The sequence below is a fragment of the Coenobita brevimanus genome, chromosome 43, assembly GCF_032717465.1.
Source record: "Coenobita brevimanus isolate Jiangsu-jjx chromosome 43, ASM3271746v2, whole genome shotgun sequence".
Lineage (NCBI taxonomy): Eukaryota > Metazoa > Arthropoda > Malacostraca > Decapoda > Coenobitidae > Coenobita > Coenobita brevimanus.
Window position 1 is genome coordinate 9,356,444 of NC_136996.1, and position 23,854 is coordinate 9,380,297.

Sequence of the window (23,854 nt, forward strand, 5' to 3'; positions counted from 1 at the left end):
CTGAGTGGCATTACGTGAGCAATAAACCCTAACCATCCCTTGGATATAAACCAGTACCGGCTCAATCTGACTGGGGCACCTTAATTACTCACTAAATCACCAGGCCCCATAATTTGGTTATAAGGTTATCACCCAGTGTAGTAAATGGTTTCCTAGTGTACAAGAATCCATTTGGCTTGTCACTCAGTGTACAGCCAGCTACCTAGAGGCAGAAGGAAGAGAAAAGAATGTAGAAAAGAAAGACAGAAGAGGGAGTGTAAAGTCACCCGTAGGAAGATGGCAGAGGAAAGAATGAAGGAAAGGAAGAAGAGGAAGGAGGACAGGAATGGGCAGACATCCAAAGCAGCACTACATTGAGTGAGTGGATGGTGAGCGCCCCCACCTACCACAAAATAATTATAATAATACACTTTCTACCTCTTCCTGACATTTAAAGCGAGGGCAGTCAGTCTCCTTCACCTGTGGGTAATAAACTCCAAACACTCGGCTCTAAACCCTCACGGCGTCATTCTGGTTGAACCGCCTTAACTCATTATACAACCGGGCGTCATTTGATTATATGGTTACCATCTGTCTTAGTAAATGGCTCCGTGGAACACATGATAACATTTAATTTGTCACTCAGCGTAAAGTCACCGAGTTTCACAACTACATTATGTGACTGAACGGAGGCCGCCCACACCTACCACAAGGGTGCCTCCATCTGATACATAATAATATACAGTATAATGACTGTACGTTTACTAGACTTATTTCAGGCGAATCAACAAAGGGTGACAAACTAAACGAACCATTTACTAAGTTGATCTGTTGTTATTGATCAACCACGATCTGTCTGGCTGAGAAGACCCTTCAACCACAGGCAAGCAACTGCCCATGCTGGGCCCTCACGTTCAGTGAACCAATGTTCCCTCACTAGTGACAGCGTCTCGTCACAGCGGTGCGTGGGGAAAAGTGTGGAGGTTTGGTTCATGGATGGACGCCGCATTTGCGTCTCACCCACTTAACAGGGGTTTACTGAAAACTATTAGACTTGTCAGTCACTGTCGAGCGCCTGAAGTGAAAAGAAGAGTAATATACACTGGCAGGAAGGAAAGAGAGAAGTGGGCAGAAAGGAAGGTAGACACAGCACAGAAAGATAAAGGTCATGGAAGAAGTAGACAAAACTACTTCAGGTAGGTGGAAAATGGTTGCCACCACCTACCTCTACTAGTTTGAATGATAACCACGTAACAAACAAATGGACGCTTTACCTAGTGGGTTAAGATGGTGGAAGAGTGAATATAGGAATTTGGCTGCTGTTCGATACTAAGCGAGATCAATCTCGGATTCGTGAGGGGAGCAGTTTGTGGAATGAAATTTCGCTAAAACGACCTTTACAAAACTAATGATCCACATGACTCTTACATGTCATTAAACATCCCTACCAATAACAATACACCAATTCTGAATGAGACAACATTAGCTTGGACGGTGGGATATAACGTCCAAACGGTAACATACGAAGTTGTATGAAAAGTAGGAGGGCTGCTGGGCCTCAGGATTGTAGTTTATATCAGAGTCGGAAACAAATAGAAAAAGGATGTGGCTCGTCATGGTCCAGTTCAAAGTGGTGATCGGGTTTTATTGCTCACATTCTGCTCTGGCGGGAGTGACTGATCACCGCTTTAAATACCTGACCTAATTATCCTTGCACTGGGCCCCTGATGGGGTAACAATAATAGCAGTATATTTATAAAAAGATGTAGTTTATACGCATACTACGTTAGCTGAAGAGTAAAATCCCGGGAATTATTGTCATTGTTCTATTGCACTTTTCCTCAGTTTTCTCCATCATATAGCTTCGTCTCAGCCGACCATGAGCTCATTAAGTGGCTGCAAAAAATGAGGGCGAGGCAACTTCCCCATGGACTTTTTTTTTTTTTTCGAAAACTCCATTAAGCCGTAAAGTCCAGCCAAGCTATAAAAAGAGGCCTCGTACTTAAACTGCGTCGTTTCCTGCAGACGCCCCCATGAATTCAACATTCCCCATTAGAAACTGACAATCCAAAGATACTAACGCCATCCAGGAGTGTGTGTGTTTTTGTGTCTGCAGGGTTTGTGGTTTTGTACCAGAGGACGTCTTTTATGTATTGTTCCCAGTATCTCCAGACGATTTTTATTCGTCGTAAGAGAAATCATGCAAATCAGAGGGGTTAGATATTTCCTTAATGAACCTCTTCCCTACAAGGCATCTCCCTTAAGCTGTCTGGTGTTGGCTTGATTAAAATGATAAGATTACGTCATCTGATTAAAGACATTAAGAGTAATATGGTTTGTGTTTAAAGCTTTTAGTCTTTGAGTTGGTACGCTTTAGTACTTAAAATCTGTGGGGCTTTGACTTTTAGCGAGCGTTTTCATCATATATCGCCCGATCCCTAATCACTCATCACACTGTTTTATGTCGTGCATTACAATTACGTCTGTATCATTATAAGATTGCCATCACCAAACGATATCGTTCACCTTAGGAAAAGCCTCTTTTGTGAAGGGATTACAAACAATTTCCATTAACCTCTTCAACACCGTGACGTACTTAATATCTTATTCCTGCGACCAATATCTTAAGAACCTTCCTTAGTATAGGGGTTAGGATACTCGTTCCTTACGACCAGATTTCCACATCTCTTACGACTGCTTCTACAGTTCTTGCTTTTTTGTTAAAGTGAGAACCAACAAACCCTCACTACTGTTTTCGCTTCCACTTTCTCCTATGTTGGTAATGCCGCTCTCTCCTATGTTGGTAATGGGGTCACAGATTATATACACGAGCATTACAGGGACGATCAGCAAATGACGGGTGTGCAACCTACAGTGTTGGCCTGATTCTTAACCATACTGGGTAGACTCGGTTAGGTCACGTAAGAACTGACTGGAAGCACTCTTAAACACTCATTAACTCTCGTTATCACACATCTGGCTTGCCTATAAAATAAGAATATATCAGCTCTCAGAGCCGACCTAAATTACTCGCTCCAAACAACCCATTAGCATTTCCCCCATCACCTCGTTCCTTACCACTCATAAATCTATAACCGTCACGATATCGCCACTGCATCCAACTGCATCTAACAACTGATGCTGTATTACGCAGTGATTCCCACTCTTTGACGAACTGAGACACTGTCCCTGGTTAATGTTTATATATATATATATATATATATATATATATATATATATATATATATATATAACTGTGTAGCACTTTGCAACCAGATGCCTTTCCCGATGTCAACCAACGGCCCCTGGGTGGGACAGAACGCACGACGCGTCGGTAGAAATCGTGTGCTCTGTCCCAATAAATCACGACAGCAACCACTCATCAACCCTTATAACCTTATTCTTAACCCGATTTCGCAAAACCTTTATCAATTCACCGCTAAACCCTGATCACCCTGTCCCTAACTCCTCATAATTTCATTCTTAACCCCTAATCACCTCGTTCCTAACAATGTTCCCTTATTCCTAACCCCCTATCACCTCATTTCTAGCCCTTAATTATCTTGTTCCTACATTAAATCACTAAGCACCTAACACCTAATCACTTCGTACATAACACACAGTCGTTTCGTTCCTGATCTCTAATCACCTCTTTCCTAAAAGCTAATCACCTTGTTCCTAACTATTAATCACCATGCTCTTAAATCCTTATGATCTCATTCCTAACTTCCAGCCTCATTATTCGTTACCCCTAATCACCTCGTTCCTAAGCCTTAACCACCTAGATTGTAACCTTCATTCCCTCGTTCCTAACTCGTACTCACCTGGTACCGCGGTGTGTGGGTGCCTGGTGGGGTGGTTGTGATGGTGGTGAGGGTCAGAGTCTCCCCTCACCCCTGACTTGCTGAGGGTCCCCAGGGGCGTCAGGACAGCCTCGTCTACTGGGTCCTGCCCTGGGGATTATGAAGGGGTGGGGAATTAGGGAAGCAGGTGGGTTCTGGAAGGAAGAGGAGCAGGAGAGAGTATTGTTGGGAAGAAGAATTATGCCCATGGAGTACGCGAGGGTTAAAAGGCAGACAATCAATTATTACCGACTCAGTTTTCCCTAGAACATCTCTTGCAATCTTCGATCCTTGACTGCACAGCTGTGAAAACGTAAAAGGGAAGCAAACTGAAGACAGACAAAGGGGTTAGGAAAGGAGAGGAGGGTTAGGATAGGAGGGGGACAGGTTAGGATAGGAGGGGGACAGGTTAGGATAGGAGGGAGCGGGGATGGCATAAGTTGGGGAGGGGGTTATCGAAGGAGGAGGCAGAGCCGAGGAAGGTGGGAGACGGGTTAGGGAAAAGCGTGGAGGGGTCACAATAGTGGGATGTGTTTGGAAAGGAGGAAGGATTAAAGTAGAGGAGATGAGTGGGACAGTGGTTAAAGCAGGAAGGGAAGGATTTAGAAAAATGAAAAAGGGTTGGGAACGGAGAAGGAGGGGTTATGGATAGAGAAGAGATTAGGGGTATGGTGGGAAGAAGGAGAAAGGGTTAGACATATGGTTGGAAAAAGAATGAGACGTTATGGTGTGATACGAAGCCGGGGGAGAGGCTAAGGTGTGATGAAAAAGAAAAAGGAACAGGGGATTATGGTGCGATAGGAAGGAGGAGGAGGAGGGACATATGAAATGAGGGAGGGGGAGGGGTTATGGTGTGACAAGGAGGAGGGAAAGGGTCCTGGAATAATACGAAGGAGAAAAAAGAATTAGGGAATACGAAGGTTGGGGAAGAAGGGGAAGGGGTTTACTGTGGGGGAGGAAGAGGAGGAGGAATTAGGTAATGAGGAGGTTAGGCAAGGAAGGGGAGGGGGTATGGTGTGATAGGAAGGGGAAGGGGATATGATGTGACAGAAAGGCATGATAGAGATTAGATGGGTGGCGAAAGTAGAGTGATTGGCTGTGGAGAAAAATAGGTTAGGAGAATGATAAAAATGAGAAAGTAGGGACAGAGGTGTGGGAGGAAGTAGTGAGAGTGGTTAGGATTGTTGTGGATTGAAAATAAGAAGTTAAAAAAGTAGCAGAATGGAGGTAGAGAGGGAGGTGGCATGAGAAAAGAATGCTGAGGGTGCAGATGAAAAGGGGAGAGAGGTTTGGGGAACGGTAAGAAAGAAGGGAGAGGCTGGAAAGTAAGAGAGAGAGGGAAGAGTTTAAGATGGAAAGAGAAAGTGCAGCAGGGAGGAGAGGGAGGGAATAGGGAAAAAGGGAGAAGTGGGAGGAGGAAATGAGAGATAAAGGAGAATGTTTAAATGCATGGGCGTAGAGGAGAAAGAGAAATGATGCTTCAGAACGGCAGACAATTTGGAGGGAGAGGAGAAACGGAAAAATAAAGGTATGATAAGGCAGACAATCTGAAAGGAGAGGAGAGGCGGGAAAATATAAGTAAGATAAGTGGGCAAAAAGTTGTGGGGGAGGGGGAGTGGAAATAAAACAATAAAAATGCAATGTAAGCTGGAAGAAAAGGTTGTAGGTGTAGGGAAAAAGGTATACAGGAAGAGGTGAAACGAAAATGAAAAGGGAATACATGGGAGATGTGAGTTAGGAATGCGCAGAGGGAAGAAGACACTATGAGTGGAAATTCGGGCTAAGGTACTGACGGAGAATAGTGATTTATATGAAGGAGAACAAGAGGAGGAAGATACAATGGGAAGAAAAGAGGAAATGAAGATATATTGATTAAGAAAGACAAGAAGTGAGAGGATGAGAGGGAAATTGTGTAATAGCTAGAGGGGTGAAAGACGACAGAGCGAGAGAGAGAGAGAGAGAGAGAGAGAGAGAGAGAGAGAGAGAGAGAGAGAGAGAGTACAAATGATTACAAAGGAAAGCAAACATCAGCAGACCTGTTGGTCCTTTCGTAGCTGTTTGGAATTGGAATGTTGTAACTAACAAAACTACCCTACCAGTTATGAACATGGATAGAAAAGCAGGAAAGTTCCCCCCTCCCACCCACCAAATCCTCCAGCCGAAGCCGAAAGGAAATAGTGAATAGGATCACCATGCAGTATAGAAAAACTGTCAAGGAAATTTCATAGGAAAGAAGAAAAGGAAATTTTAATCTAAACTCTATTCCTGAAGAGGACGTCAACAATATTTATTAGTGTTGTTCTGCGTGTTACATTATCCGAGCGCAACTATATATATATATATATATATATATATATATATATATATATATATATATATATATATATATATATATATATATATATATATATATATATATATATATACAGAAATATTTTATTCAGGAATAAACATATTAAGTTGGGGGTTAGAAGTCAGATACCGTACTTAACCAAGCGACCTTTAAAGGTGGGTACTGCGTCACAGTTTACTATAATTTGTTCCAACCATTTACAGCTCTATTAAAGAAGAAATGCTTAGCTTCATGCGACTGGAATAGTTTTCCGATTATTTTATGACCATTGCCTCTAGTATACATCCGAGTGATCAACTATGAAGTATTTATCGACAGCCGTGTTATTGTGTCCTTTGAATATTTTAAATAATTGAATTAAATCTTCTTGTAATCTGCGTTTAGTTAGGGTAAAGAGATTCAGGACTTCTAAACGCTCCTCATATGGTTTGTTTCTCAATCTAGGTATCATTTTGGTCACGCTTCTCTGTACTATTTCCAGTTCTACTATATCTTTTTTGTAACATGGCAACCAGAACCGGACACAATACTTAGTGTGGGAAGAACTGGAGAATTGTATAAAATGAGGATGATAATTTATATATTTGAACGGTCTACCAATGAATCGGATAAATTTGCTGACTTTCTTAACAGCCTAGATAAATTGTTTGCTTGGTTTAAGATCATTTGTTAGTATTGTTCCTAAGTCTTCTTCACGACTGGCATTATCTAGTTGAATATTGTTCGTGGTGTAACTGGCTTTTCCATTTTTATTTCCAATGTTCAGCACTTTGCATCTAATAATATTAAAGTCCATCTGTCAGGTTTAGGCCCAAATAAACAGTCGATTGAGGTCATTCTGTACTGCCTGCCTCTGTAAAGATGTGTCTGCTCTGTTGCAAATTTCAGTATCATAAAAAAAAATATGGTTATTTAAAAAAAAAAAAAAAAAAAACTCATCTATGTCGTTTATGTATATTAAGAACAGAATAGAACCCAATACTGAGCCCCGTGGCACACAACTAGTAACATCTGTCCAGTCTGATTTTTTACCATTTATTACAACAATCTGTTTACGTTCTGTCAGCCAATTAACGATTCACCCAAGCACACTGCCTCTGAACCCATGCACATTCAATTTCTGATGTAGTCTTTTATGGGAAACTGTCTCAAATGCTTTCTGAAAATCGAGATATACAATGTCATCAGATCTGGTCTCACCATATTTACTGAAAATATCATAAAAGAAATCCAAGAGATTCGTAAGGCAAGAGCGATTATTTCATGGTAGGGTAGTGGATGTTGGAGTGGCCCTGGTGAGAGAGGATAGTGTTTGGAAACTCCATGTACTGTTGTTTGCAGATGATACTGTGTTGTTGAATGAAGACGAAGGGGAGCTGCAAGGCTTGGTGGATGAGTTTGGGAGAGTGTGTAAGAAACGGAATCTGAAGGTGAATGTAGGGAAGAGTAAAGTGATAGTCTTTGAGAGAGGTGAAGTCAGTGAATGTACAGCGAGGTTGGATGGTGAGGAATTGGAAAATGTGAGTACGTTTAAGTACTTGGGTAGTGTGATGAGTAAGGATGGAGGTTTGGAGGGTGAAGTGCTTGAAAGGGTACAGCAGGGAAGAAAGGTTGCTGGTTCTTTGAAAGCAGTGATAAGAAACAGGGAAGTGAGCATGGAAGTGAAAAAGTTACTACATGACAGTATTGTGATACCAACTCTAACGTACGGAAGTGAAGCTTGGACGTTGTTGGAAGGACACAAGTCAAGAGTGAGAGCAGTGGAAATGAGTTATTTAAGAGGAGCCTGTGGAGTCCCATGGAGAGATAGGCTGACGAATGAGGATATAAAGGAACGTTGTGGTGTTGATGTGGATGTGATAGGGAGCGTTATGAGGAACACACTGAGGTGGTTTGGCCATGTGGAGAGGATGGAGGGTGAAAGACTGACGAAGAGAGTGTATGTGAGTGAGGTGAAGGGGGGAAGAGGGAGAGGGAGGCCGAGGATGAGATGGAGGGATGGGGTGGAGAGGTATATGAGAGAGGGTGGTGTGAGTTGGGAGCAGGGCAGTGAAATGGCGGGGGACAGGGCGACTTGGAGGCGACTTGTTTGTGGCCACCCCAAACGGGATTGAGGCGTCTGGATATAGATAGATAGATAGATAGATGTTGTGAATCTTTGATGAGACTATTTTTTTTCTAAGTGCTTAACAAACCTATCTCTGGTAATAGTTTCCAACAGCTTGCACACCACAGAAGTTAAATTTATTGGTCGACAACTTTCTGGTTGCGATTTGTTGCTTTTTTGAATATCAGGATTATATTCGCTGATTTCGATTCACGAGGCACCTTATTGTTTCATAATGATTTATTGAATGGCTCAGCTAATGACTTAGATATTACATCCACTGCATCTTTTAGAATGCGTGGAGATATTTTATCTGATCCATATGTTTTATTCACTTTAAGTTCACCAGTGGCAAGTCGAGCATCATTCTCGCTAAAAGTAATGTCGCCTATAGGCCTTACATGATGAGTGCTTTCTTGCCTGCAAAAAAATACATTGCATCATCCAATAAACGACCAAGACGAGCAGAGCCAACCGCATTTAAGTCCAGACCATCAAGTGCAAACAAAGCCCGCCGCTGTATATATGTGATTCCAGGTGTCTACGGACTCAATACCATCCTGTAAGAAAAGGGACTTAATACGAATATTTAAGTTAGAAGCCTTGCTATGAAAGAAACTGCTTGCTGCAGTCCTGGAGAGAACACCTGAAATGAGAACACTATTAATTTTGTTTTTCCTTGTAACGCTGGAGCATCACCTTGAACTTGTTCAGGAGCTCTTCAGACCGGGTTCGCAATACATCGTTGGCTGCTGCGTGTATGATAACCAAAATTTCATTAGTTGTACCTTCCAAAACAGTGTCCACAGCCTCAGTTACATCAAGTCCGGCACCTGGAATGCAATATCGCTTTCTTTTAGTTGGTGCTCTACCACAGAACCCCACAAGCTGTCAACGGATGATTGAGTCCCCCACCAGTCGAGCCTCATGAGTATCTTCATCAGCGTCAACCAATATCTGGAATTTATTGAAAGTCGTGACCGGTACAATGCGTCGCGTCCTTGTCCCCCTCGCACCATTTCGCACTACCTGGAAATTATCCTGTTCAAATAGGGGTTAGTTACTTTCAGCAGCAGGAGGGGGGACAATGTGTTACCTTGGACAACACCAATCCTTGACCGAGGGGTGTTGCCCCCCTCCACACTGCTCCCGACTTTGTTTGCAATAAACTCCCCCAACTACCGGTGCAGGCTGTGCACGTTAAGTTCCAGGGCATTTTGATGACTGCTGTTCCAAAGAATGCAAAGTTAACTGAGCGCTCACAAGTGAAAAATGTGTTGTCACCTGGAAAGGAGGTACTAAAAATTTGTTAATTCCTAGAATGCACGGGAACAGATATAATAATACACCGGATGACGCATTGCCTATAAACAGGGAGGAAAAAAATTTGTCTATAACTACGAAAAAAAAAGTGCTATCTGTAAACAAAAATAATTACGTGTATGGTGTACCATTAAAAAAAAAAAAGAAACAGGGAGTTACCTTGCGGCAATAGTTATTTAAATGCTGAGATGCAAACTGTCTTTTCAAGTGAAGTAAGGGGGAATCTACTTGCTAAATATTCTAACTTACCATGAGATGAGATGAGATGAGAGAGAGAGAGAGAGAGAGAGAGAGAGAGAGAGAGAGAGAGAGAGAGAGAGAGAGAGAGAGATTAAAAAAAAAAAAAAATGGTTAACCAAGTAGCCCAAACAAAGGCAGGCTAGACGTGGGAAGGTGTAGTCAAAACAAAACTCTACTCATTAAATATCTGTTCACAAGGGATGTAACCTGTTTTCACTGGTGAAAACAATGAACAAAACTAAGGGAACGGTATCCACGCATTTACAACACTGTGCACAGGGGAATACTTAACACTAAATACACCAAGTACTCTGTGCCAGGCTACAGTTGCATACATCCACGAACACAAAGGCGCCAACCACAATCACAAAGTAAGGTACTGCCACAAACTGCTCAACTCAAATCACTGCTCAGCTCTAATCACGAAAGTAGTTCCCACTCTACTGTATAACACAACAATAAACTGAAACGTTGTATCACTCCAAACTAAAGCTCAGCTTGAGCAAAAACAAGTCAAAACATTATAAATTCCACTCAGCCAACAGTGTCGGCTGGAGAAAAGAAAAAAGTCAAATCAAAACAAAGTTCCACTCATTACCTCCGCCAAGGAGGTCATGCTTTTACCCGTCCGTTTGTTTGTTGATTGGTTTGTGAGCAAGATTACACAAAAACTACTGGACGGATTTCCACGAAACTTAGTTGAAGAATGGGCCTTGGCCCAGAATAGACTCTATTAAATTTTGGTGAGGATCCGTATAAAGGTGAGGATCCAGGAATTTTTTTTCACATTCTTTAGCATTGCGAGATAAGGCGTTTTTCGACATTTTCGTAAATTTTAAAGTGAATATTGCATTGATCTTGATATATATAAAAAAAAGGCATATATAGGATGCTGGTATCTACGAATGTGTACAGTTTGGCGCGGATCCATTTAAAATTCCGGATTTAGCGGATTTAAATATTCTATTACAGGGGGGTAGTCTTTTTCCATATTGGATTAGACTTGACTGATTTAAAAGGAACTTCATGTTGGGCCTTGGAGGAGGTATGTGCTCTTCAAAGTGCCATTCTAGTTTCCGAAAGCTTATACCGAGTATAAACTGTTCTTACCTGTGAAACAACATACAGTTAACACTCACCCAATCGTAGCTCTAAACACAGGGTGATACTTTTCACTTCCACGAGAATGATAACCACCCACCGCAGTCATCCTTGTTGGCGCCAAACGTAAACAAACGCGACAGGACAAAGTTTTCCCCACTCAATACACACAGCAAAACTCTGGCATATATACTGGATTTTCACACCTTACACTGGCATAGTATGTCCAAGACACTTGTAAACACAGACATTGTATTTGCACACGGAGTAATCACTCAAATTTACTCAGACCGTGTAAGAACTGGTAAGCGTGTGCGCCTCAACCTTCTGGAGCAGGATCAGCGGAGCGCAAGCGAGCAAGCCAGCGAGCGAGAGAGAGAGAGAGAGAGAGAGAGAGAGAGAGAGAGAGAGAGAGAGAGAGAGAGAGAGAGAGAGAGAGAGAGAGAGAGAGACAGACAGACAGACAGAGACAGAGAGAGAGAGAGAGACTGCAGGAGGGAGTGATGCCACAAGAGCGAGGGGGAGAGGATGAAAGGAAAACAATGACGTGGAATGAGAGGCTGGGGAGTGAGAGAGATGATAGTCAAGTAGGGGAGGGAGGAAACTATGTTGTCATGCAAAGAACGTATTTCCGGTTCTAGCACTGTACAAGATTTTTAAAGCTGGGTTATGGAAGCAAACGGAAACAATATACACTTTCTTTTCCCTTAAGCAGCGAGAGATAATAAGACGGTCTTGGAGAATACGTAAAGAATACAGTGGCTCCAGCTTTACACTTCCTGATATTCTGTTAGTGATGAACAACTGAGGCAACTGCAATAGGTGTTCTTTTTTAACCGCATAAATCCGTGACCTCCGTCTAAGCGTAAGCTGGTGCTTCACTTCATTTATTTATTCCGTGATTGGTGAAAATTAGCTATCTTTGGAAATTAAAAGGATATGAAGCCACTTCTCTCTGGTACTTGGAGTGTCCTCACTCCGATGATGAATTTCTTAGTTTGTTCTTGCAACCTCCACACGATTTTATTCAGCATGAGAGACCTTTCGAGAGTAGGAGTTAGATATAGCTTTTACTGACCCCTTCAAAATTTGGGTGCTCTCTTGAAGTGAATAAAATAACCAATAAGAGCAATAATTAAACCAAAGAAACGTCCTCGCGTTGAAGCAGTTATGTGAATAGAAAATCATTTATATATATATATATATATATATATATATATATATATATATATACTGTATATATATATATATATATATATATGTACAGTATATATATATATATATATATATATATATATATATATATATACTGTATATATATATATATATATATATATATATATATATATATATATATATATATATATATATATATATAAAGTCGCAGTTGAATACCCAAGCAAAATAACAGGACTAAAATAAATCTGGCCGTACTACCTTGTTTAATCTGCAGCAACCAGGGTCTCTGTGGCAATATCAGGGTTGGGGAGCTGGCCGGCAAAATTATGGCCTGGGAATTCAAAGGTCACTGAAAAATCTAGAGTAAAAAGCAAAGCAAATCTAAAAAAGAAATGGGTGAACTTGCAGAGGAAAAATGTAAATGAGTATCACACATCAAAGGGAAGGCAGCCCCATACTAATTAGTTCGAAGAGCACCTGGCTACCTGTGGAACTTGGTCACCCGTGAATCTGTGGAGTATGGTTGTCTGTGCAGCCTGGTTACCTGTAGAGTCTAGTTACCCGTGAAGTCTAGTTAATTGTGAAACCTGGTTACCTGTGTTGTCTAGTTACCTGTGATTCTGTAGGGTATGATTAGTTATGAAGCTTGGTTACATGTAAAGCTTGGTTACCAGTGGGACCGGCTTACCTGTAGGTCCTGGTTATTTGTAAATCTTCATCACCCGTAGAGCTTGGTTATTTGTGGGGCCTGGTTACCTGTGGGGCCTGGTTACTTGTGGAGCCTGGTTACTTGTGGAGCCTGGTTACTTGTGGAGCCTGGTTACCTGTAAAGTTAGGTTGCCTGTGGAGCTTGTTTACCTGTGGGATCTGGTTACCTGTGAGAGCGGGGCTGGGAGCGTTGACCACTTGGCCTCGTCTGGTGGGGTTGTGGGTGGGGTTGGTACGAGGCGGTGGACTCTGACCTCGGTTCCTGCAAGAAAATAAACGATTTCTTTGGGGCATTATGGCAAACATGACGAACTCTTACTACTGGTTAGTGCAGAAGAATGCCAGGTGGAAACCAGATATCGCTAAACACAGAGAAGTATCCATGCGTCGAGCAACACAGATTCCTGTAAAGACGCCCACATATCCTTGCGTAACTTATTTGACTACACATGAACTTTGTCCCGTATTTCTCTCTGTGTGGTGGCAGCCTGAATCACGGTTGCAGAGAGAAGTGGACAACTTATCAGAACCACGACACAGCACTTCCATATCTCACTTTTTGTCGTCTTAAGATTGTCAGAAAGGACTTTTTAGTAGCATATGCAACACGGAAATTCAAAGTAAATGTTGAGTGTGTGAAAAAAAATAAATCGAGAGACCTAACAAAAAACGAGTATAATAATTTTAGGATACACTGTGCACGGGAACCGCCTGGGAACCCCTCGGCGACACGCTTACGGACAGTATCACCAATTGGAGTCGTTGGATATTAAATATGAAGAGGCTGCACCACATGGCTGTAACATCACAAAAAATTATTTCATGAGTCAAACATTTACAACCTCCAAATTTTCTTTCCGTATGTCAGCCTAAGTATCGATGGCCATTATTTAACTGTCTGTTGACAACCTCCTGTCCAATAACAAGTAATGTAAAACTGCAATAGAAGAGGACATAGAGACAGCTTCTTCTGTTAGCCAAATCATTTTCATTGTTCTTCTTTAGCCTGTTTTATGTATACCAATAATTACATAAGTATACTTAAGCAAGTATCTAATATTGCGGTTGATCATTGAATCTTTATGATACATTCTCAGGTGCGTATTCTTTGAGTACAAATAATAATGTTTGAATTTGCTACTGGCGATGAGGCCCAGTCTGAATCCTCTCTGAAATAATTAGCCTGAATATGATGGATCTACTGGAAAGGATGGTAGCAAGTTGTGAGAACTGCAGAGAATTATTTGTATATATGAAGGTATTACACAGCATGATCTCAACTTCCTCACTTATCATTTATAAACAACTGGATTTAGCAGCTGTAAAATGGTGAATTATCAAGGGACCCTGCAACATAATGGCCTCCACCATCCACAAGTAGATCATGCAGTCAGCAGAATGACAATGCACTCAACATGCAATGTAACAAATGCTGCACAACAACCGCTGGATATGTATAGTACATGCAGGTAATGCTAGACCTCCACTAAATGATGGCGCCAGGTGTATTATTACACTTTATATAAAAAAGACGAAGCTGTCACTAACCATAAAAGCGTAGCTCCCATATTTAGTAAGCTCGTGAAATAATATATAAATAAAACAGAAGAACAAAGTGTCTTGTAATGAACTATTTACCTCAAAAGTATTACAACCTTATTAAAAAAAATTTATTAGCGTTCAGGTAATATACATGCACGCAGCCTCACACACAAGCTCATTTTCGCATATATATATATATATATATATATATATATATATATATATATATATATATATATATATATATATATATATATATATATATATATATATATATATATACTGGAGAGAGAGAGAGAGAGAGAGAGAGAGAGAGAGAGAATCCCGTCTTGAAAACAATAAGCATATTCTGAAATACTTCCGGTGTAATTGCGAATAATACTCTGTAAATAAAGTTAATGACAGGAAGTAAATCAATAAATTATATATATATATATATATATATATATATATATATATATATATATATATATATATATATATATATATATATATATATATATATATATATATATATATATATATATATATAGAGTTTGTGTAACCAGTGGTTTCAAGAAATCCGTAGGGAATTCGTAAAATGAGTTAGATGGGTTAATCAATGCTAGCTTAATTTCGGCTATGTTAGGTTAGGCTGGGATGATCTAGACTAAGTTTAGTTTTGATTCGGCTAGGTTAGTTAGGTTAGGTTAATTTAAGTGAATGCTAAAGCAGTCATCTAAATTAATCTAACCTAACCTAACCTAACTAACCAACACTAACTTAACAAAAAATTAACCTAGATTATCCAAGCCTAACCTAACCACAGCCTAAATTAACCTAACCTTAATTAACTCATCCTATTTCAAACTCATTTCACGAATGCCCTATGGATTTCATGAAATCACTGGCTACACAAATTCCCTGTAACTTATACCCGAGGTCTATTCGGAAAGTATCCGACCTTAGGCTCTTAAAAAAAAAAAAAAAAAAAAAAATAGCAGACCTGTTGAGGTAGGACACGAATCCCCCTCAAAGTAGGTCCCTTCTGACTTGACACATGTAGCCCAGCAATCTTTCCACTGAGTGAAACACTTCCCAAAGTCGGTTTTACGTATCTCCCGCAGGTGCTTCGTCGCATTCTTGACCTTTTCTCTCGGATGGACTTTGCTCAAGACCTGTGGAGTATGCAAATCGCGATTCAGACTTTCTGCAGACTGTTATCACTGGAGATGAGACTTGGGTGTAAGGGTAGGACCCAGAAACCAAAGCACAGCCGTCCCACTGAAGCATGCAGGGTCGCCTAGGCCAAAAAAGGCACGACAGGTCCACAGAAAGATGAAAAGCACTCGCATGTTGACAGTTTATTTAATTTTTTGACAACAGTGGTGTCGTGCATCATGAATAGGCACCACCAGAAGGACAAACTGTCAACAAACATTACTATCTCGACATTATCCGTCAGCTTCGTGACGCAGTTCGGTGGGAGAGATCAGACCTTTGGAAAGTAGCTGCGCTATGACATTCTTCTCAAAAGATTCAGGAATTTTTGGCCAAGCACAACGTCCCGCAGGTCCGGCGGGCTCCCTATTCACCAGACTTGGCTCTGTGCAGCTTTTGGTTATTCCCCAAGCTCAAAACTCTGCTGAAGGGTTCCTGATTCGAGACGAGAGAAGAGATCATGATGATTGGGACGACGCACCTGCAGGAGATACCGAAAACTGACTCTAAAAAATGTTTCAGGCGGCGGAAACAATGCTGGGTTATGTCTGTCGTCTGAAAGGGCCTATTGTGAGGGGGATTAGTGTCCTGGCTCAACAGGTTATTTATTTATTTTTTTTTTTTGAGCCTAAGGTCGGATACTTTCTGAACAGACCTCGTGTGTGTACAGTATATATATATATATATATATATATATATATATATATATATATATATATATATATATATATACAAATAACTTACCTGAGACGCGGAAGGAGAGTGTGTGGTGGAGTGACTGATGGTGTAGTTATAGTGAGGGGTGTGGTTGAGCGGTGGGTAGTGGGCGGTAGCAGCTTGGACGGCCGGAAGGGTATTGGTTGCGGTAGACCTTGAACCTGTGACTGTTGATTTGGCTGTGGTTGGGGCTGGGGCTGGGGCTGTGGTTGTGGTGGCTGTGGTTGTGGTTGGGGCTGGGGCTGTGGTTGTGGTGGCTGTGGTCGTGGTTGTGGTTGTGGTTGTGGGTCTGGGTGATGGTGTTGTGGTGGTGGGTGTGGCCCTGGGAGAGGCTGTTGTGGTGGTGGGTGTGGTCCTGGGAGAGGCTGCTGTGGTGGTGGGTATTGTGGATGAGGTAGTGATGGTGGTGGGTGTGGCGATAGCTGTGGCTGGTGCGGTAGTGGTTGGGGTTCGGGTAGTTGTGATGGCGGGTGTAGCTGGTGTCGTGATGGTGGTGGGTGTAGCTGGTGCTGTGGTGAGGGTGGGGGTGGGGGTGGTAGTTGTGGTAGTGGCGGGGCAGGGCGGGCCACACTATAGAATTTGACTGGCTCTCTTGGAATGGCGTGACTTCCCACATCATGCATCCCAGGGCTGCTGTGAACGAGAAGATTAACACCCTGAGTCAGGGGCCCTTATCCTCTTCACTACGGTGATTCTCTCTCTCTCTCTCTCTCTCTCTCTCTCTCTCTCTCTCTCTCTCTCTCTCTCTCTCTCTCTCTCTGTATATACATAATATACAAAGTCTAATATCTCCACCTCTCAACTCAGTACAGCCAGCTCCATAAATCAAGATCTATCTACAATCAGTGAATGGGGACAAAACAACCTTGTCTCTTTTAATACTAGTAAAACTAAAAATATACAGTTTACTAATAGACAGATATTGCCAGATTCGTACATTACCTTCAGTGCTACTAATATTCCCATCTCCAAAACTACTGAAATTCTTGGCGTCTCACTTAACAGTGCCCTCAGCTGGACCTCTCATGTCAGATCACTTGCTAAAACCGCCTCAAAGAAACTTGGATTATTGTACAGAGTCCGTAACTTCTTCGCCGATGAGCAGTTAGCTATAACTTATAAGAGTCATGTGCGCTCTCAGCTTGAATATTGCTCACCCTTGTGGAATGGTTGTGGAGAGGTTGCATTAAGACAACTAGACAAAATTCAGAACAAAGCTGTTAGAATCATTAACAATCCTGCCATTACATATAAACTACATCCCCTGCAAGTAAGAAGGAATGTTGCCATCCTTGCATTGTTTTACAGATATTTTTTTGGCAAATCCTCACACGAAGTTGAGTCCATGGTGCCACCTTTCCATGCCTTCCCTCGTGCTACACGGGCATCTGGTAGCGCTCATGACTGGAATGTCACTCAGCCATTTTGCAGAACTTCTGTCTATCAGAATTCTTTCATTCCCCGAACTGCATCTCTCTGGAACTCGCTTCCCCAGAGTTGTTTCCCTCCAAATTTCAACCCACAACTGTTCAAGTCTAACTGTTACAGATATTTTATGAACAGAGGACACCAGTAATCTGGTGTATGGATTATTTTTTTTTTACTCATTTGTTTTTCCTTCCTCCGTTCTGTTATTTATATATATATATATAAAAAAAACAGCCGGAATTTGAACCCGCGATCTATAGACAGAAGTCAGGCACAGTTACCACTACATACAGTACATTTATATAAACCATACATACATATATTTTTGTTTATATATATATATATATATATATATATATATATATATATATATATATATATATATATATATGTAAATCTATCTACCTATTGAGAGAGAGAGAGAGAAAGAGAGAGAGATACACACGAATATATGCAAACTGACCAAGGGAGAAGTGAAAACAGGGACATTAAGTACCTTCGTACATCACATCATCAGAGTGACATAGAGACATGAGGGTGGAGGTCTTATATATACAAATTCATCAGAGAAGGGCAGTCAGAGCAAAAGGGAACCTGACCTGACCTGACATACCATGACCTCACCTCACCCTACCTCAACTCTGCTTGTAATATACGCCAGTGCTTGCTGCCTATATTTTCATTTCTCCTGTGGTAATTTTGCATACGTTTTTTCACAGTGAAGTGATGTTTCCACACACACACACACACACACACACACACACACACACACACACACACACATATATATATATATATATATATATATATATATATATATATAAGAAGAACCTCAATTATCCCGGAGCTAATAAACAGGAATTGGAGCTAAACCGGACAGTTTGAAGAAAAATTCCAAAACATATCAACAGGGGAAAATCCAGGACCTAATCGGCATAATCCTGCATCACCCACAACTCTGCCTCCCCCAGCCAGCCCTCCCTCTGGATCTGAATCTGATGTGGATGATGTGATGGTGATAAGTGATGATGATGAGTGCTCATGTACAGCAAATACATAAAAACAAGAAAAAAAGGAAAATTTTAAAAAAGACAAAAAAATAATGTACGTAGCATGGTTGAAGGATACAATAATTTTAGCAGTGGTCAACATTTAATTTTTACAGTACTGTACTAGTTCAGCAAACATAAGTTTATCATACATTATACAGTTGTATTTGACATTTTGCAAAATTATTATTACAGTAAAGGTTGAGTGGCTTTTGGGTGGGTTGGGAGGTGGATTACTGCAGCCTACTGGAGCATCGACGAGTTATAGGTGAGTACACACTACACATTACTGGATTATTGTACACTGTACGCTATACATATACACATGTTACATTAGTTTTATGTATTATTACATTAACTATTATGTATCTGGTATTATTACTGTATATGCAAGTCACGCTACTTCTATAGTGTACGGTGTAAGACAACATGAAATAGGTGTTAATCAATAATCCAGAAAAATCGTTTTCCCAACCTTTTTAATTCCCCGTGGCTCCCGGATAACTGAGGTTCTAGTGTGTGTGTGCGTCCCCCCCTGTGGCAGGGAGGACACAATCTGGTCGCACTAAGGGGTGGTACCACTACTCTGCGGCCAAGTTGTTAGGAAGAATACTGCCACCGTATTCCCTGAGTGTCGTAAAAGGCGACTAAAAGGGGCGGGGTAAGGGGACTAGGGACCCCCTCGTCTGTTTTTTAGTTCCTAAAAAGAGACAGGCCAGAGAAAGGGATGGGGGATGGAGTTATCCTCGTACCCTGAAGATTGGGTCTATGAATGTGCGTGGATGTAGTACGATTGAGGCTAAAAGGGAGGAGATTGGGAGAATGTTTGTGAGATGAAAGTTGGATGTGTTAGCTTTGAGTGAAACGAAGATGAAATGGAAGGATGAGTCTATGTATGGAAGTTTGAATGGAAGATTGTCAGGTATTGATAGAGGAAGGGCAAGAGAAGGTGTGGCCTTGTTAGTGAGTCCGGAAGTACAGCAGTGTGTGATTGAATGGAAGAAACTGTCATCGAAACTGACGTGGGTGAAAACGAAATTTGAACGTGAGTTGTGGGTGTTTGTGAGTGCATATGGGCCTGGTAGTGAAAGGGATCAAGAAGAGGGGGAGTCTTTCTGGAATGATGTTGATGAGTGTCTGTAGAGTTCTGGAGCGAATGTGAATGTGGTAATGATCGGAGATCTGAATGCTAGAGTGGGAAATGTAGCAGTTGAAGGTGTAGTTCGTATGCATGGTGTGCCTGGAAGAAATGAAAATGGGGAACGAATGATAGGGATGTGTGTTGAGCGAGAGGTGGTGATTGAAAATACGCTGTTTGAGAAGAAAGATATTTATAAGTATACATGGGTGAGACAGGAGGGTGGAATGGTTGTGGCTAAAGCATTGATGGACTGTGTGGTTGTGTCTAGGAATGTAATAGGAAGATTGTTGGATGTGAGAGTTCTGAGAGGGAAGGGTGGAGGTATGTCTGACCACTACCTGGTGGAGGGAAAATTAAGAGTAGGTAAGAGATGGGTGAGAGCTAGGAGGGTTAGGTGTGGCAAGGAGGTTTTGAAAGTGAGTGAGTTGGATAGAAGAGAGAAAATGATAGAGTATCAGGAGATTTTGAAAGATGAGTGGAACACAGTGAATGATCAGGAAAATGGAGGTGGAGGAGGAATGGCTGTTGTTTAAGAGTGCTGTGGTGGGGCATGCAGAAGAGGTGTGTGGTGTGAGACGTGTGGGTGGTGGTGTGAGAAAAGGAAGTGAATGGTGGTGCGAGGAAGTAAGTATGACTGTGGCTGAGAAGAGACGTGCATATGAAGTGTGGCTGCAGAGGAAGGATGAGGTGTCATATGAGAGGTATAAGGAAAAGAGGAATAGGGCGAGAAGGGCTGTGCGTGATGCTAAAGTGGCAGCGGATGAAAAGTGGGGTAGGCGACTGACTGAATTTTCAACAGAATAAGAAAATGTTCTGGAAGGATGTGAAAAGGGTGCGAAAGAGAGAGTCTGGGAAGGAAGAGCAAGTAAAAGCAGAGGATGGAAGGATGTTAACTGAGATGGATGCAGTAAGGAAGAGATGGGCAGAGTATTTTGAAAGACTTTTAAATGTAGAGGAGGAAAGGGTGGCTAAGGTTGTGGCAGATGGAAGGGTGCAAGGAATAAACGTGTTGGGAGTTGAATGATTCTTTGATCACGAAGGAGGAAGTGGAGAAGGCTATAAAGGAGATGAAAACAGGGAAAGCTGCAGGTATGGATGGGTGTGCTGTGGAATGCCTGAAGGGTGGTGGAGTGACTATTGTTGACTGGTTAGTAAGATTGTTGAATGTGTGCTTTGTGAAAGGTATGGTGCCAATTGACTGGGCAAGTGCTTGTGTGGTCCCGTTGTATAAAGGCAAGGGTGATAAGTATGAATGTACTAGCTTTAGGGGTATAAGTCTGTTAAGTGTTGTAGGTAAGGTGTATGGTAGAGTGTTAATTATGAGACTTAGAGAGGGTACAGAGGGAGTGATTGGTGATGAGCAGTGTGGCTTTAGGAGAGGGAGGGGATGTGTGGATCAGGTGTTCGCTGTGAGACAAGTGTGTGAAAAGTATTTAGCGAAAGGTAAGGATGTGTTTTGGGCATTCATGGATTTAGAGAAAGCGTATGATAGAATTGATAGGGAGGCTTTGTGGACTGTTGTAAGATTGTATGGACTTGATGGTAGGTTACTAAAAGGGGTGAAAAGTTTTTATGTAAATAGTAGAGCGTGTGTAAGAGTGGGAAATGCTGTGAGTGATTGGTTTCCCGCGACAGTGGGGCTGCGACAGGGATGTGTGATGTCGCCTTGGTTGTTTAATATTCATATGGATGCTGTTGTAAGGGAGGTGAATGCACGAGTGTTAGGTGGACGTCTGAGTCTGGCGAATGTTGATGGTGGAGAGTGGAATCTGAAGCAGCTGCTGTTTGCAGATGATACTGCTCTGGTGGCTGATTCAGAGGAGAGATTGAGACAGTTGGTAGAGGAGTTTGGAAGGGTGTGTGAAAGGAGGAAATTGAAAGTAAATGAGAATAAGAGTAAAGTGATGAAGTGTATGAGGTTGGTAGATGGTAGGGTGATGAATATAGTTTTGAATGGTGAGTTGCTTGAGGAAGTAGAGTGTTTTAAATATTCAGGGTCACATGCTGCTGTGGATGGAAGAATAGATGCAGAAGTGAAGTTGAGAAAGAATGAAGTAGGTATGGTGCTGGGAGGAATGAAAAAAGTGTTTAGATGTCGTTCGCTTAGAATGGACGTAAAGAGAAAGCTGTATGAGGGTGTTGTGGTACCGAGTGCGTTATATGGGGCTGGAACATGGAATATGGGTGTAGCACAGAGGAAAAGTTTGAATGTGATGGAGATGAGGTGTCTGAGGAGTGTGTGTGGAGTGACACGTATGGATCAAGTGAGAAATGATGAAGTGCGAATTAGAACTGGAGTTGTTCGGGAGATGGCTGATCGAGTTGAGCAGAGGGTGTTGCGATGGTTTGGGCATGTGGAGAGAATGGATAATGAGTAATTGGTGAAAAAGATAAATAGATCTGATATGAGAGGTGTAAGGCTGAGAGGGAGACCACAAATAGGATGGATGGACAGTGTGAAGAGAGCACTGGGTACGAGAGGGATGTCTGTTGAGCAAGGAAGAGTGGCTGTGCGTGACAGAAATAAATGGAGAGAAATTATGAATGAATTAATGATGATGCAGCCCTGAGGGGATCTTCTCCCGCATTTGGTCTGATCAGCTAGTCAGGTCAGGTGCGGGTAAGGGGATGGGTCTATTATGATGTGGCAGGGGTAAACCAGCTCTGCTGTCGGGCCCTGCTGCGGATGTCACTGACTGCACTATGCAGTTGACCCTTGTGTGGTGTGATGCGGTGAGGATCTGTCCCTTCTCCCCTTTGGGGCTAAGATGCGAATGAATGGGATTGAATGGATGAGTAAATGGGGAGTGTGTCGTCCTGTCTCGGCTACCTCCCTTTCCTTGGGGCAAGCAGCCTATGTATATATATATATATATATATATATATATATATATATATATATATATATATATATATATATATATATATATATATATATATATATATATATATATATCTTTTTTTAATTGACTTTATACCCGCTCCTTTAGTGGGTCATTATTTTTGATGATGAAAATAACTTGATAAGTAATAAGTTACTAGAACAACTATCACCACTATAAAGATAATTAAACCTGACTTAGAAACAGTAAGCTATATAGTATGAAGTCAAAGGCAAGGATAACATACAACGATCGAGAGTGACAGAATTAACTTCCAAAATATGTAAATGTAGCTGTCTATTTCCATTCGCCTAAATCCCCTAAGAGGTGGCCACAAACAAATCACCTTCATAACGTCCTATCCTCTGCCACACAACCCTCTCTCATATACCTCGCCACCCCATCTCATCTTCGGTCTCACCCTCCTCTCCCCCTTCACCTGACTCACACACTTTCCCCTAGTCGGTCTCTCTTTCTCCACAATCTTCACCTGGCCATGCCATCTGAAAGTATTTTTCCTAATGTTGTATTGCACACCCATGTAACTATAGTTACTAGCGTATTAACTATAGTTTGCAAAAAGAAATCTATGCCTATCGATTGCGTATGGGTCATTAGACAGACAACTATTAAGATTTTGGGAATTGAGGAGGGAACGTTCTCCCCATCTCATCAGTCAAAGGTTATAAATCAAAAGTTTGGGGATTAACTATCCATCAGTAAAATCCTCTTTGCAAATATTATGACTAATGTTTGACCAGTAAACAATATGTTCAACAAAGCATTGGGTGTTTACATACTTTAGTGAAGCTCTTTTGTACCGAAAAAAAAAAAAAAAAAAAAAGCATGGACAGATCACTACAAGGTTGTGTAAATATTCCTCACACAATTCCTTCATTCCAATTGTAAAAATTACTGATTTCATAATTCTATCTATCTATCTATTGCCAGACGCCTCAATCCCGTTTGGGGTGGCCACAAACAAATCGCCTCCAAGTCGCCCTGTCCCCCGCCATTTCACTGCCCTGCTCCCAACTCACACCCCCCTCGCTCATATACCTCT

The 23,854-nt window shown here is 41.6% G+C and overlaps 1 protein-coding gene across 1 annotated transcript in view; it reads right to left on the reverse strand.

The window, feature by feature from the left end:
• The window catches only part of LOC145397801 (uncharacterized), a 90,133-nt gene that overhangs the window by 49,047 nt on the left and 17,232 nt on the right, over positions 1-23,854 (reverse strand). Inside the window, exons 4-8 of the mRNA XM_080270822.1 lie at positions 16,858-16,924; positions 16,319-16,494; positions 13,000-13,094; positions 5,901-5,908; positions 3,804-3,927 (exon numbers count right to left, since the gene is read on the reverse strand). Of these exons, the coding sequence (XP_080126948.1) occupies positions 3,804-3,927; positions 5,901-5,908; positions 13,000-13,094; positions 16,319-16,494; positions 16,858-16,924 (470 nt within the window). The remainder of the gene's footprint in view (positions 1-3,803; positions 3,928-5,900; positions 5,909-12,999; positions 13,095-16,318; positions 16,495-16,857; positions 16,925-23,854) is intronic.